The sequence below is a fragment of the Vicia villosa genome, linkage group LG5 (assembly GCF_029867415.1).
Source record: "Vicia villosa cultivar HV-30 ecotype Madison, WI linkage group LG5, Vvil1.0, whole genome shotgun sequence".
Classification (NCBI taxonomy): Eukaryota; Viridiplantae; Streptophyta; class Magnoliopsida; order Fabales; family Fabaceae; genus Vicia; species Vicia villosa.
This window is the reverse complement of record NC_081184.1, coordinates 155,587,812-155,604,843: the sequence shown is the minus strand read 5'-3', so window position 1 is coordinate 155,604,843 and position 17,032 is coordinate 155,587,812. Positions and strand designations below refer to the sequence as shown.

The window sequence follows — 17,032 nt, the reverse complement described above, 5'->3', positions numbered from 1 at the left end:
ACAAATTTGTTTTCAATTTTAACAGGGATAAGTTCCACAATTAAAACATTAAAATAAAATAGGACTTATTGATCCAACAGTAAAATGAGGAGAATATTATGAGTCACATTCTTATAGGCAATCAAGACTTCCACTTTATCATATGGTCGACTGCCAATATTAATATGGTGATAGTAATATCAAGACAGTTCCTACTAACAGAACTGGTCATATCTTAGATTACAAACACAAGCATATGACAGGAAGAAAAAAAACTATTAAAGCATTTGTCAATAATCTCTCAACCTTGGTGTTTTCCAAATGATGTGCATCTTTGTACTTCAAATTTTCATCATCTCTGCTTCTTTGGAAAATAATGATGTCATGTCTCTGATAATTGTATCAACTTATGAACCTTCATTTCTTTGGATAAAACCTCCAAGTTTGTAGATGCCAGCAAAATCTTGCAACCATTATGATCTTCACCAAAGGGGATACCAATCTCACCTAAATCAAGTCTGCCATGAAGATCATACAGTACAACTAGGACTGTTTGCAGCTCCTTCATCTTAGCGCACAGAAGACTAGCTCTTTCTACAGTTCTCGTATTTTTACTATTACGGAAAAACATGAAACAAGTTGATTCTGCTACATCCGTCTTATCGTCAAAATTGAGACCTATTGCATCACCAATTTGCATTTGGATATTTGTAATGTCTGGTTTCTTAGTCACAGTTGCTGTGACAATCTTTTCAAACAATTGATCTCTCTCAGCTCTTCTTATAACTGTTTTTACAAAAGCTTCAACCATTTTACGTGGCCCGCATAATCCAATTATATTTTCTCCTTGGTCTCTCACTCTAAGTGCATCCATCATCTGTTTCTTAATCTTATCATCAAATTTGGGCGTGTCCGTCGAACTCATAGAAAAATCCACATGGCCTATCACTCCAAGTTCAACCAGTCTAAGTTCATCCATAAGCTGTTTAAGATCAACTTCGGGCGTGTCCGTCGAACTCATAGAATCTTCAACACAATTATATGGACGGGCAACACGCTGCACGTTATTCCTACAAAATAATAATATATTATTTGAGTTAAATCTAGCTTGTTGCGCCTAACTCATCTCTACCGCTAAAGCATCTTTCTAAAATATGAATATTTGATTTTCTTACATTTCCAAATCATAATCCCCGTCCATACTGATAGTTGCAAGAGCACAATTAGATTAGGGAAAGTTTAAGTTTAATGCTTCCACCTGAAATAGAAAATTGAAAAAACAAATTAACTAGAAGATTTGGAAAATTAAGTAATGCAAGAAACAAAACAAGACAAATCTTACCACAACGCACTAAGATATAAGATATGAGAAATCTTACACAACGTACTAAGATCTAATAAATAGAAAGCTTCATAAATAAGTGGCTAAAATGGAAATCAGGAATCAGTTCATGCCATGGTTCTCTTGACTTGACTTGGTTTACATTTTACTTATATTTTCTGGTCAAAGACGCGTTAATTTGAGGGATAAATTCCACCAATACCAAATAAAAACCTGTAAAATGGTTCACATTTACTTATTATATTTGTATACAATGTACCTCATTTTTTAATATTTAGTTGTATGCATATTATTGAGCTTTACACAAAAGCTACTTAAAATATAAATTACCTAAACAACATACGAAAATCTGTCCTAAAAAACATCACATTCGAGCTTAAAAGAGAAGACTAGATCGTTGGATCATAAAACGAGTCATATCTCACCATCTGACAACATGAATGGTCTGGATCAAAATTTTAAGAGGGAAGGCTAGTAAAAATCCTAATAGAATCCTTGTAAAAGTGGACGAAAAACAAGTTAAAGACACACTCTAAAAATCTAAATACATTTCTTTTCCTATCCTAGTCGATTACTAACATGAGCGTCAAAGTGTTTTTCGCATGTACCACCCCTCTTTTTTATTTTCCGATGTTTAACCAAATCGGAAAAGAAAAGCTTATTAGACACAATTATCTTATTTAAATTTTCAACATAGTGTTAGAATATTTTTGCCTAGACAGATTACTAATGCATGCACCTTTGCATGAGGATTTTTTGGATTGTGATGCAAATTGTAACAACGGACTCTAGATGAAGAAAGTCAACATGCTCATAGAATGATGGTGATCTCTTGATTAAACCATCATTATGAGTGATTTGGATCGATTGTTAGCCTTAGAATGACGGTGACTATACTTTATCTAATTGTACAACTATATTTTAAGCTATCCAAATCGGTTTTATATATTCATACAACTTAGTTAAACGGACATTTAAAAAGTCTAAGTCTTCTCTATTTTAAAAAAAGTTTGACCTGATTTGTGCTTAACATGCCTCACTTGTATTTAATAGGTTGCAAACCCTATCAATCAATCGGTATGTTTATTCCACTCCTAGTTGTCATCATCACCACCTACTTTTTTGTTTCCTTTTAAAACATGATTATTTCTATGATTCATATGTATAAGTGAAGTAGATAAGAAAGTAGGCACACAGTGATATCGTTTATGCGTTGAAAGTGCATAAATCTTTGAGTAATTCCTTATCGCCGCACAATGATAATGAATGAAACAAGAAGGAAAATTTGGTAAGAAAATGATTAGGGTTTGCAAAAATTTAAAAGAAAGAAGATGATGGTTTTCTGCAGAGATTCTCTCTGCCCACAAGCTGTGGAAAACCTCTTATTCACTTGCAACTGCATATTATGTGAATACTCAACTTGCTACAAAATAGGGGTTACTCTCTCTATTTAAAGTTTTATGTTAGCTTGCTTCCTAAGCCAAAGTCCAAAGCTACAAAAACCCAAAATAATTATTTTAGACCTAAATCGAAATCTCACTACTACAAAACGCGAAAACAACATTGCCAAAGTCACCACGGTTCGCCCCAAAACCGTGGTGACACTTCTAAACTCATGCGCTAACAATTGTTTTTTATTTTTTTAATTAAAATTTTTAAGGTTATTGTTGTGAAAAACGATACCAATAGCAAAGTATAATAGGGAATTAGAGAGGAAAAGAAGAACACAAGAATTGGTTATAACTGCTATTCTTTTACTTTCTCTTAAAACAAGATTACAAGTTTACAAGAATAACAAATAACCTCTCTCACCCTAAATTAGGATTTGCAGCTTAGCAATGATGAGAGACTAGTATGCTATTTATAATAAAACCTAACATACTAACTAATGGGTTTTTTCCACAAGGCCCATTACACAAGCCAACTTAATAAACAAGCTAACTTAACAAATTAGGGTTTAAACACTAAAACCTAATTTAACATGCTAACAACCCTAGCATCTTCGACACAAGCATGTGAACAACCTTCGACATCATGCTTAACCCTGTCGAACCAAGAAGCTACCCTTCGGCCATACTAGAGTTCGATCCAATATCTCACAAATCTCCACCTTGGATCTAACTCTACAACATCAAGGGAACACACTAGCTTTCTTCATGCAGCTTTATCAACTGCATACAGTGGAAAAACTTGCAACTTGGCAATGTCTTCGTGATCATATCAGCAGCATTGTCTTCAGTCGAAACCTTCAGCACTTGGACTTCTCCACGCTCGATTACTCCTCTGACGAAATGCAGCCTCACATCAATGTGCTTAGTTCGCTCATGATAGGCTGAATTCTTTGACAGGTGTATTGCACTCTGACTATCACATTTAACAGTGATACTTCGACCTTGAAGTTTCAGCTCCTTTGCAAAACCTTCAAGCCACAATGCTTCTTTCACAGCTTCAGTTAAGGCAATATACTCCGCTTCAGTGGTTGATAGAGCAACAACCTTCTGAAGTGTTGCTTTCCAACTAATTGATGTGCCAAACATAGTGAAAACATATCCAGAAATAGATTTTCTGGAATCCATACAACCTGCATAATCAGAGCCGACATATCCTTCGATTACTGCTTTACTATCTTCACCTAAGGCTCCACCATAAATTAGGACTCTATTCAGAGACCCATTTATGTACCTTAAAATCCACTTCAATGCTTGCCAGTGAGCCTTTCCAGGATTCGCCATGTACCTGCTTACAAGACTTACTGCATATGCTATGTCGGGTCTAGTACAGACCATAGCATACATCAAAGAACCAACTATATTAGCATATGGGATGCTATTCATATAGGCTCTTTCGACATCAGTATTGGGACACTGATCAATACTCAACTTAAATTGAGGGTTTGTTGGAGTCACAACTAGCTTCGAATTCGACATACCAAACTTTTCAAGAATCTTCCGTAGATATGCCTCTTGAGATAGGCATAACTTCGACTTCTTTCTATATCTTCGAATGTCAATTCCAAGAATCCTGGAAGCAGCTCCCAGATCCTTCATATCGAACTCCTTATTGAGTTCAGCCTTTACCCTCGTCACATCTTCAACATTGTTGCTTGCTATGAGAATATCATCCACATAAAGCAACAAAATAACAAATGAATTACCAGGTCGAAATCTGAAGTAAACACAGTGGTCGAACTGACTTCTAATGAAACTTATGCGTGCCATGAACTTGTCGAATCTCCTATTCCACTGTCGAGGAGATTGTTTCAGCCCATACAAAGATCTCTTTAACTTGCACACATGATCTTCCTTCCCCTTTTCGACATACCCTTCAGGTTGTCTCATCAGGATCGTTTCATCTAGGTCGCCATACAAGAACGCAGTCTTCACATCCATCTGTTCCAGTTCAAGATCGAACTGTGCTACCATGGCAAGTAACATTTGAATGGACCTATGCTTCACAACAGGAGAGAACACATCATTGAAGTCGACACCTTCTTTCTGAGTGAAACCCCTTGCAACTAACCTTGCCTTGTATCTTTTCGACGTCACTCCTTCAATTCCTTCTTTAACTTTGAAAATCCATTTACAGCTGACTAACCTTGCCCCAGCAGGTTTCTTGATCAGTTCCCAAGTATGATTATCATGAAGAGATTTCATCTCATCATCCATGGCCTTCAGCCATTCAGTCTTATTTCGACTCCTCATAACTTCCTTGTAGTCTCTAGGTTCTTCGTCTAGAACCTCACTTGCAGAGATTAAGGCATAAGCTATAAGATCTGCATACCCAAGCCTTTGAGGTGCCTTTATGACTCTTCTCGACCTATCTCTTGACAATAGGTAGTCATCGTCAGTTTCCTCAACTTCCTCAGCATCTTCTGCTTCTTCTTCGACTTCATCAGGGATATGCAATTCAGTATCAACATGTTCCACCTCAACAGGAATCTCTACCTGTTCCAGCTCTTCGTCAGATGTTTCTGTACTTCGACCAACATCACCAGTTTTCTTAAAAGCCATTTCAGCTTCATTGAAAACAACATCTCGACTGGTGATACACCTCCTGTGACCTGGCTCTAGGCACCATAGCCTATAAGCCTTGACTCCTTCAGGGTATCCCATGAACATGCATTTCAGAGCTCTAGGTTCGACCTTGTCTTGCCTAATGTGAGCATAGGCTATGCAGCCAAATACTCTCAGTTTGTCGAGATCTGGTGGATGTCCTGACCAAACCTCTTCAGGTGTCTTCATATCTAACACTGTCGAAGGACATCTGTTTATCAGATATGTTGCTGTCGAAACAGCCTCAGCCCAGAACACCTTCTTTAAACCGGCACTAGTCAACATGCATCTGACTCTTTCCAAAATAGTTCGATTAAACCTTTCAGCCAAACCATTTTGCTGTGGAGTACCTGCAGTAGTTCTATGCCTTGCAATACCAGAGGCAGCACAAAAGTTTTCGAATGCCTCATTGCAAAATTCAAGGCCATTGTCGGTTCTCAACCTCTTGACCTTTCTGCCAGTCTGATTTTCAACCAGAGTCTTCCAGCTTTTGAAATTCTCAAAAGTTTCATCCTTAGTCTTCTGGATGAATACCCATAATTTTCTGGAATAATCATCTACTATGGATAGGAAATACCTTGCCCCAGAATGTGATGCACACCTTGCAGGCCCCCAAAGATCAGCATGGATGTAATCAAGGGATCCATGTGTTCTATGTTTGCCTTTGTTGAACTTCACTCTACAAGATTTTCCAAGTACACAGGGTTCACAAAATTTCAGCTTTTCGACTTTGTCTCCACCAAGCAGATTTTGTTTCCCTAATTCGACCAGACCCCTTTCACTGACATGGCCCAATCTCATGTGCCAAATTTCTGTCTTCGACAAAGGTTTCGTGGATGCAACATTTGTCAAACCACTTACAACTTCAGCCTCAAGGGTATACAAGCCTTGTTTCTTCACGCCTCTCAAGACTTCCTTCGAACCCTTCATGACTCTTAGGATACTTTTCTCTCCTTGGAAAATATATCCTTTCTTGTCGAATTCACCAAGAGAAAGCAGATTTCTCTTCAAATCAGGAACACACCTGACTTCAGTCAACAACCTTATTGACTCATCATGGAGCTTGAATCTAACAGATCCAATACCTGCAATCTTGCAAGCCTTATTGTTTCCCAGCAATACTGATCTACCATCTTGATCACATAATTCCTCGAACAAGTCTTTGTTTGGAGTCATGTGCCAAGTGCAACCTGAATCCATAATCCACTCCTTCTTAGAGTCACTGCTTGAAACCACAAGAACATCAGATGATTCGAAATCATCTTGAACAATGGCAGCGTTGCCATTATCCTTCCCTCCATGATATTTCAGGCGTTCAGGGAACACCTTTCTTGTGTGACCATCCTTTTTACAATGGTAGCATCGAATGCCAGATGCTTCGCCACTGTAAGACTTCGACTGGCTTTTGCCTTTCTTCTTGTCGAACTTACCATCCTTTCGTAAGAGTTTTCCTTTAACGGCCAAACCTTCGCCAACAGTCGAAGGTTTATGCTCCTTACGTTCATTCAAGTCCTTAGAGTACAAGGCTGATTGAACTTCTTCAAACGTCAGGGACTCCCTTCCATACAAGAGAGTTTCTTTGAAGTGAGCATGTGATACTGAATCTCATACTTTGTTGAAGGCATCTTCTCCACGCTCACCGCACCAATTTGTTGTGAAAAACGATACCAATAGCAAAGTATAATAGGGAATTAGAGAGGAAAAGAAGAACACAAGAATTGGTTATAACTGCTATTCTTTTACTTTCTCTTAAAACAAGATTACAAGTTTACAAGAATAACAAATAACCTCTCTCACCCTAAATTAGGATTTGCAGCTTAGCAATGATGAGAGACTAGTATGCTATTTATAATAAAACCTAACATACTAACTAATGGGCTTTTTCCACAAGGCCCATTACACAAGCCAACTTAATAAACAAGCTAACTTAACAAATTAGGGTTTAAACACTAAAACCTAATTTAACATGCTAACAACCCTAGCATCTTCGACACAAGCATGTGAACAACCTTCGACATCATGCTTAACACTGTCGAACCAAGAAGCTACCCTTCGGCCATACTAGAGTTCGATCCAATATCTCACAGTTATAATTATGGTTAATAACCTAACCGTGGTGATATAACCCAACTTTCCTGGGTTCGATTCTCAGGTTCCTCGAATAGTTAATCCATTTTAAGTTAATGCGCACCTATTCAATTTTATTTATATTTATTAAAAATTAATAAGTATATCACTACGACTCCTTTATAAAACTGTTTTTACACATGGGCGCTTCTATATATATATATATATATATATATATATATATATATATATATATATATATATATATATATATATATATATATATATATATATATATATATATATATATATGTTAAACACTAAGTATCCATTTTTCACTGAAAAAAGAAACAAACCCTAACACCAACGTCGTCGACATCGTCAGGAAGAAGACAAGAACACCCATACTCATTTTATTATTTATTTTCGTCTCAAATGCCGCATTTGAAGACAAAATCATCCAAAAGTTTTACTATGTTTTCTTCCACTATAAAATCTAGATCTGGAACTTTTTGTGGTTATGATAGTCGTATGGTTTCGTACCAATGCAAGAAGGGGCAGAATAAAGGAAAACTTTTTTGGAGATGTCTATATTGGAGGAGTGATGAAACATGTAATTTGTTCATATGGGATGAAGACATGAGAGAAAAATTGGAAAATGAAGATGAGAGTAATATGAAGTCAGAGTAGGAAGATCTGGGCTATTTGAAGGTTATGTATGAAGATCCAAAAAAGAAGAACAAGAATTTGAAGAACAAATTGAAGTTAGAGAGATTTTCTGGAAATTTGAAGTTGTTGTGTTTTCTTATCTCATTCATGTTTAATATTTACTTTGTTATGAAATACAATCGTTGAAGTAGGGTTTGAAATTTGAAAATTTTACACTAATTCTTATTTGCTTCATGTTTAATATTTACTTTGTTATGAAATGTAATAGTTGAAGATGCAGTGAACTAGACAGGCATGCAACTAAAAGACAGTTTCTTGCGAGTAAGTTCATCGCTTACTGTTGAATTTCCAATTACAATTATTTGTTTGTTAGTTTATCCAATTTGGAGTTTAAGCTGATAGTTTAAGTTGATAACCTTAAGACAGTTAAACAGAAAGATTAAAACTTCATTACATAAAATTTCATTACATAATCAAAAACCATAATCATATCTAAACCCTTTCGCTGAGATAAAATTAGACGAATCATAGTGGGCCTCATCATCATCAGAATCAAAAAAATTAATTATTTGCCTCAACCTTCTTCTTCTTCTTTTTATTATTCTTCTTTCCACCCTGAGAGCTCTCATTAGTCTAAACACAACACCCTCAGCAAGATCTTGAATCTGATGTTGGTTTTGCACCACAACAACATCTTGAGGCTTAGGCTGGTTTTGCACCACAACATTCTCTACAACAACATTTGGATTCTCAGCATTGTTGGTAGCTTGAGCAGGATAACACATGTTGATTCCTTTGAATGAAGCTGTTTTTATGTTTTGGTTTTTTCGCTTTTACATTGTTCCTTCTGATTCTTCATCTTCTTCTCTTGAAAGTTTAAAAATAAAAGATGCTCATTATTGTTTCTTTAATTCTATAGGCTTTCTATTCTCTTTGAAAGTTGGAAAAAGTGCATACCTCGAGCTGTTCAAATTTATTATGTACTTATAATACAAATTTTGATAACAATTTAAAAATGGTGTAGTATTGATTCTAATATGAAACGATTGGCATTTATTCACATATAATATCATAGCGTTTATTAGAAATAACTGTTGTTAAAGAGTGCGCGCTTTCCTGTTTACTACAACGATCACTGAACCATGATTGAAAATGTAACATCCCGATTTTACTAATATTTTTATTAATTATATTAGTAATTATAATATTTGGAATTTCTAATAATTATTTATTTATTTAGTTATTATGTGATATAATAATTATTTGAAATATTTAATTGTATGTGTGTTTGTGTTATCTGGGTTAATTAAGTTGTATGAGAGATATAGTTAATTGGGTCTTAGTAGTAGAAACATAATAGATGGATTATGGGTTAAGCCCATTAAGAGAAAAGAGATAGTAAGAGGAGAAAATTAGGGTTTTAGAGTTGGAGTCTCATAACTTATTTTTGGGGAGAAAGGAAAAATAGAAAAGAGAAGAGAAAGAAGGGAGGAGCACTTGAGAGAAGAAGAAAATTATGGAGGAAGCCTTAATTTTCGCAGCAAGTTTCAGCATAGAGTCATCTTGGCAAATTGGGCATATCTCTCAATCCAACCGTTGGATCGTTATGGTACTTGGACACAACGTTCCTGACTCATAGAGGTAAGTTCTGACCGGAGCGATTTTGATTTTGAGGGTTTTAAGTTCGTCTGATAAGCTGATTACCGAACTGGTGTTTAGGTGTGTCTCTAGTTGATGTTAGAAAGGATTTCTTTTGGAGAAAAGCTTAGAGCTATGGTGAAAGAGACCATATTTACCAAGGTAAGGGTGGGGTTCGAATTATATAACCAGGAATATGATGGTTGTATGTGGGATTAAGGTGTATGAATTTTTTCCATGGACTATTTTGTGTGATTCCGTCGTGTTGATTCGATGAAATTAGTCGTTGTTGTGGTGATAATTATTGTTGTATTATGCGAAGTTGAAGGATGTTTCAGTGACGATGTATACCTCTATTTATTGGTATAGCGGCGAAATAGGCTTATGCCTTTGTGACGATGATGTTGTTTGTTGTGTGTGTTTGTTGCATTCATATACATATGCATTTTTGGCGACGGTCTGGATTGGCAAATTAGTGACGAAGGCTTATGCCTTGATGCCTCGGTTTAACTGGCAATTGACGATGGGGGCTGAAGCCCTGGGTACCACATACATGTGCATAGTTGTGTCTCATTTTGATTCGTTGTGAAGTTAATGTTGATATGAGTTGCTGTTGATATAAGTTGTGTTGGTTTGAGTTGCGAAATAATTATTGTAATTATTGTGATAATCATTGTTGTTGATGTTTGTTATAATTGTTGTTATAAATTGTTGCTAATTGTTATTATAAATGTTGTTTGAAGGTGGTGGTGATTGTATGATCTGATCTAATATATTAATTATCATACTTTTGTTTATATTTTTCGATATCTCACCCCTTCTGGATGATGTTTCCCTACAATGGGAAATTGACAGGTACTCAAGATAGTGGTGGAAGTTTTGAAGTGATTTTATGAAGTCTTTAGTTGCTGTTAGTCGAGTTGGTGTGTTGCTCTGATACGTAGCACTCGGGGGATAAAACGATTGTTTTAATTATTATTTCTTTTGCTGAATTTTTATATGGTTTTGATTTAAATTGTAACTTAAAGTTACCGTGCAATGATGCTACGACTTGAATTGAATATTTATGAAGTTTGTTGATTCCGCTGCGAGTTAATTATTGAATTTAAACAAAGCGATTTTTAGTAATGATTTGATTATAGTTTTAAATTTATGTGCTATGTATCTATGTGAAGGCAAATAAGCCGTAACTATTTTTGAAATGACGAATATGTGATACCTCAAATGAACTTGTTTGGAATTTATACTCTGATTTTCCCTATAACTTATAGGGTAGATTTGGGGTGTTACAGAAAATGCCGCTTATACTACCACACGCTACATAACAACGTCTGATCCTACATGATTATATATTTTTTTTCAAAAGTTGTTAAATGCCTTTTTCGTAGTAGTGTCTGTGTGTAACAACCTGCTTACAACACTTCAACAACTACATACAACTCGACACAGACTAAACTTTTTAGATATACTTTGTGTCAAACTACATCATAATTCGACACAATTAATTACATTTTAACAACAAATAATATTTTAAAATTTTTATAAGGTGCGTAATCGGTATATAGGATGCAGTGAACACACCATTGAAACAATAAAGCACTTAAAAATTTGCCATTATTTAAATGGTGGAATATAAATGCTTACATCTTGTTTTAAAATTTCACGGAATTTGTTTCATAACACAATGAAAGTCTATAGTCCTAAAAATAGAAAAATAACCATTTTCATCAAAACATTGATGAGAATAGTATGAGTCACATTCTTACATATTCCTTACTTATGCCTTATATGGCAATCTCGACTTCCAATTTACCATATGGTCCACTGCCAATATTAATATGGTGATAGTAATATCAAACATGGTTTTAAATTGCGGTTGCGGCTGCGGTTGCGGTTGCGGATATTACGATTGCGGTTATTGTGCTTGTTGCGATGCGCATTGCGGCCGTTGCAGCGTGGATTTTTTAAAGAAAGTGTTTGAAATATTATATTGAGAAACACTTAATGTTATTTTTTTTCATTATATAAAAAGTTAGAAATCTAATATATTGATTTTTGATGAAAATACTTTAAAAAACATGATAAAAATTATCCGATGGGGTTTTGAATACATCCGAAGGTAAAATTTTAAAATCACACCGTAATTGCGGTCTGATGCGGTTGCGGAGGCAACCGCATCCGCAATATTGCGGATGCAATTGTGGTTGCGGACCGCAATTTAAAACCATGATGTCAAGACAGTTCCAACTAACAGAACTAGTCATACCTTAGATTACAAACACAAGCATATGACAGAAAGAAAAAAAAACTATTAAAGCATTTGTCAATAATCTCTCAACCTTGGTGTTTTCCAAATGATGTGCATCTTTGTACTTCAAATTTTCATCATCTCTGCTTCTTTGGAAAATGTTAAAATTAATGTGTTGTAACCACCACTATTAGTGAGCATTATGAAAGAAGTGTGACCATCACATTATAATGATTGACTTTATGTTAGAATTGTATCATTAAGATTGAGAGAACCAAAGAGTCCTCATCTTAATTATCATCTTATTGTATTCTAAGTCAGTTTTGATTCAAGCCTATATAAAGGCTTTGTAATGTTAAGAAAGATAGAGCAGTTGGTGGTGAATTCAATAAAATTGCAGTTTTAAAGCATATCTTCCACCAGTGGAAGTATAGTGCAAAAAGTGTCAAAAACCAGTTTTCCTCTGCAGAATACTGCAATACCATAATTTATCACATACCACCTCTAGAATACCACCAACAGAGTGGTATCAGAGCTGCAGATCCTTGCAGCCCCAGCAAAAACAACAAAAATTATGGCTTTTACAAACAACCCTTCCACAACTTACAGCAATGTCAAAGTTCCTCTTTTTGAAGGAGATAACTATGATTTTTGAGCTGTTAAAATGGAGACTCTATTCGCATCTTTGGATGTTCTAGAGTATGTCAAAAACAGATATGAAGAACCGGCACCAACGGAGGCTGAAAAATCAAAAGAAAAAGTTGAAGAATCAAGCCAACGGCTTGAAGAGTTGAAGAAGAAGAAGATCACAGATGCTGGAGTTCTCGGAATGATTCAAAGAGGAGTCTCTCTATCCATTTTCCCAAGGATTATGAGAGCTAAAACATCGAAAGAAGCCTGGAGTATCCTACAACAAGAGTTCGAAGGAGACTCAAAGGTGCGAACGGTGAAGCTTCAATCTCTTAAGAGATATTACGAAAATGAAAGGATGAAGGAGAACGAGAGCCTGAATGAGTACTTCAACAGACTCTCCGAGTTGGTGAATCAGATGAAGTCGCATGGTGATACGATAGAAGATCGCAGAATTGTTGACAAAATTCTGATTAGTTTGACAGCAAGATTTGACCCAATTGTGGGTGTGATAGAAGAAGCCAAGGATCTATCAACCTTAACTGTTCAAGGGTTGATGGGGTCTTTGAGATCCTACGAGCAAAGGATGTTACGACATTCTGAAAAATCAATTGAGAGTGCCTTTCAATCTAAACTCAACATTCAGTCCAACAATGGTGAAAATAAGCCCCATATACAAACTAGAGGTGAGTCTTCTAGAGGTGGCAGATTTGGAAGAGGCAGAGGCAGAGGTCGAAACTCACGTGGCAGATCTGGAAGAGGCGCAAATGGCGGAAGATGGAATGAAGCGTCAAACAAATGGTGCAAAATTTGTAATAGCGACACTCATGACGAGAAGGAGTGTTGGAACAAAGGCAAACCGCAATGTCACAATTGCAAGAGATTCGGGCACCTTCAAAAGGATTGTCGTCTTGCAAATCAGCAACATGATTTGTACGCAGAAGGAGAGTCTGATGAAGGAAATTTGTTTTTTGCTTGTCAAAAAGCATTGCATGAAGAAGGTAAAAATGTTTGGTATTTGGACAGCGGCTGTAGCAACCATATGACCGGACAGAAGGAAGCATTTATAAACATTGATTCTTCATTTGGCTCAAAAGTTAAATTGGGAAATGGAGAACATGTCGAAGTGAAAGGGAAAGGAAGCATTGGAGTCACCACAAAGCAAGGAAGCAAAGTCATACATGACACGCTTTATGTGCCAGAATTAGACAAGAATTTGCTTAGCATTGGACAACTTCTGGAGCACGGCTATTCTCTAAACTTTGAGAATAGAGAGTGCAGAATTTTTGACTCAGAAAGAAGAAGTGTTGTTGTTGTGAAGATGACTAGCAACAGGAGCTTTCCACTTTCTTTCAACTATGAGAAAAATGTAAGCATGATGGCCAGAGAAGAGAATGACTCGTGTGTATGGCACAGGAGACTTGGGCATTTGAATTATGAAAGTCTCAAGTTACTCTATCAAAAGAAGATGGTGTATGGGCTACCAAGAATCGGAGAAAAATCTGGTGTGTGTGAAGGATGTGTCCTAGGCAAACACCACCGGCAACCATTTCCAAAGGAAAGTGCATGGAGAACCAAACAAGTGTTGGAACTTGTACACACATATGTGTGTGGTCCTATGAATACTTTGTCTCATGGCAAAAATAGGTACTTTATCTTTTTTATTGACGACTTTACCCGCATGACTTGGGTATATTTCATGAGACAAAAATCTGAAGCGTTTGTAATCTTTAAGAAGTTTAAAGCATTAGTTGAAAAACAAAGTGGCCGATTTATAAAAATGCTGAGAAGTGATCGAGGGAAGGAGTACACCTCAAATGAATTTCACAAATTTTGTGAAGATGAAGGTGTTGAAAGACAGCTCACTGTTGGCTATACACCTCAGCAAAATGGTGTATCTGAAAGAAAGAACCAAACTGTGATGGAGATGGCGAAATCTATGCTACTTGAGAAAGGTTTACCTAAAACCTTTTGGCCCGAGGCCGTTAACACTACTGTGTATTTGATGAACAGGTGTCTCACAAAGGCCGTGTGGAAAAAGACTCCATTTGAAGCTTGGAGTGGAAGAACACCGTCGGTGAACCATCTTAAATTTTTTGGATGTGTTTGCTATGCTCAAATTCCAAAACAAAAGAGGAAAAAGCTGGAATAAACAAGTGAAAGATGTGTTTTTATTGGCTATAGTTCCATGTCAAAGGGCTATAGACTTTACAACTTGAAGACAAACAAGGTAATCATTAGCCGGGATGTTACATTTGATGAGAATGCTTCTTGGAATTGGGAAGAAGACAAAATGAAGGAGAAAACAGTCCCTGCAATCATATTACAACAACAAAATTCAGCACCTGAGAATGAGCAACCAGCTCCATGTACACCAAGTTCCTCATCCTCTCCAAGTTCACAGAGTTCAAGTTCATCATCTCCCAGCTCAACTCCAATAAAATTCAAGGATTTGAGTGATATTTATGCAAGATGTAACTATTGTGTTGTGGAACCAGACAATTTTGATGAAGCCATCAAAGAAGATGTTTGGAGGAATGCGATGCAAGAAGAGATAAATGCCATTGAGAAAAACAAAACATGGCAGCTAGTTGAAAAGCCAAATGACAAAGAAGCTATTGGAGTAAAGTGGGTGTACAAACTAAAGCATAATCCATATGGGTCAATTCAAAGAGTCAAGGCTAGATTGGTAGTAAAAGGCTATGCACAACAGCTTGGAATTGACTATAGTGAAACGTTTGCCCCAGTTGCAAGATTGGATACTGTACGAACAGTTATTGCATTAGCAGCTCAAAAAGGGTGGAACCTGTACCAACTTGATGTGAAGTCAGCTTTCCTGAATGGAGAATTAAAAGAAGAGGTATATGTGCAGCAACCTCAAGGCTTTGTGACTAAAGGCCAAGAAGAAAAAGTTTACAAGTTGAAGAAAGCTCTCTATGGGTTGAAACAAGCCCCTAGAGCATGGTATAGTGAAATTGACAGCTACTTCATTCAACAAGGATTTCAAAGAAGTCAGAGTGAGCATACCTTGTATGTGAAGCATTAAGGTAAATATGATATCCTCCTTGTTGCCCTTTATGTTGATGATTTGGTGTATACGGGTAACAACAAGAAAATGGTGGAAAATTTTAAAATAGAAATGATGAAAAAATATGAGATGAGTGATCTTGGCTTGCTGCATCATTTTCTTGGTATTGAGGTTTACCAAGATGAATATGGAGTTTTTATTTGTTAAAGGAGATATGCTGAAAATATTTTGAAAAAGTTTGGCATGAATGGCTGCAAACCTGTTGATATTCCTTTAGTGGTGAATGAAAAATTAAAAAAGGAAGATGGTGGAAGATTAGTAGATGCAAGCATGTATAGAAGTTTGGTTGGAAGTTAATTTTATCTATCAGCTACACGACCCGATTTAATGTTTGCTGCTAGTTTACTCTCAAGGTTCATGAGTAAACCGAGTCACTTACACCTTGGAGCAGCAAAAAGAGTTCTAAGGTATGTCATGGGAACCATGGAGCATGGAATCAGGTTTGAAAAGAGTTTTAAACTCAAAATTAAAGGCTACTGTGACAGTGATTGGCTGGAAGTGTTGATGACATGAAAAGCACTTCTGGTTATGTGTTCAGCCTGGGTTTAGGAGTAATTTCTTGGTGTTCGAAGAAACAAGACACTGTAGCGCAATCTTCAGTTGAAGCAGAATATATGGCAGCTGGTTTGCCTACACAACAATCATTGTGGTTGAGAAGAATACTTGAAGATATCGGAGAAAAGCAAAAAGAAAGTCTGCTGCTTCACTGTGACAATAAATCAGCAATAGCCATGGCGAAGAATCCTGTTTTCCACAGTCGAACAAGACATATTAATATAAAGCACCACTTCATTCGAAGTGTGATCGAAGATGGTGATGTGCAGTTAGTGTTCTGCAATTCAGAAGAGTAGCTTGCAGACATTTTTACTAAAGCACTACCAAGAGGAAGATTTCAGCAACTTAGAGAAGCAATGGGAGTTAAAGAGCAACACATTAAGGGGGAGTGTTAAAATTAATGTGTTGTAACCACCACTATTAGTGAGCATTATGAAAGAAGTGTGACCATCACATTATAATAATTGTCTTTATGTTAGAATTGTATCATTAAGATTGAGAGAACCAAAGAGTCCTCATCTTAATTATCATCTTATTGTATTCTAAGTCAGTTTTGATTCAAGCCTATATAATGGCTTTGTAATGTTAAGAAAGATAGAGCAGTTGGTGGTGAATTCAATAAAATTGCAGTTTTAAAGCATATCTTCCACCAGTGGAAGTATAGTGCAAAAAATGTCAAAAACCAGTTTTCCTCTGCAGAATACTGCAATACCATAATTTATCACATACCACCTCTAGAATACCACCAACAGAAAATAATGATG

The 17,032-nt window shown here is 36.3% G+C and overlaps 1 protein-coding gene across 1 annotated transcript; it reads right to left on the bottom strand.

The window, feature by feature from the left end:
• LOC131607879 (uncharacterized) lies at nt 1-1,458 on the bottom strand. The gene is made up of 3 exons (XM_058879832.1): nt 1,322-1,458; nt 1,155-1,237; nt 1-1,049 (listed from the first exon to the last, which is right to left on the bottom strand). The coding sequence occupies exons 2-3, from the start codon at nt 1,178-1,180 to the stop codon at nt 362-364; spliced, it is 714 nt and encodes a 237-aa protein (XP_058735815.1). The 5' UTR covers nt 1,181-1,237; nt 1,322-1,458; the 3' UTR covers nt 1-361.
• Between the last annotated feature and the right edge of the window lie 15,574 nt (nt 1,459-17,032).

What these genes read in the sequence shown, in the direction of transcription:
- LOC131607879 (XM_058879832.1), bottom strand. Translation starts at nt 1,180, where the DNA reads ATGGACGGGGATTATGATTTGGAAAT. An exon ending in GGGGATTATGATTTGGAAAT is followed by an intron (nt 1,050 to 1,154) that starts GTAAGAAAATCA and finishes ATTATTTTGTAG; the next exon opens with GAATAACGTGCAGCGTGTTG.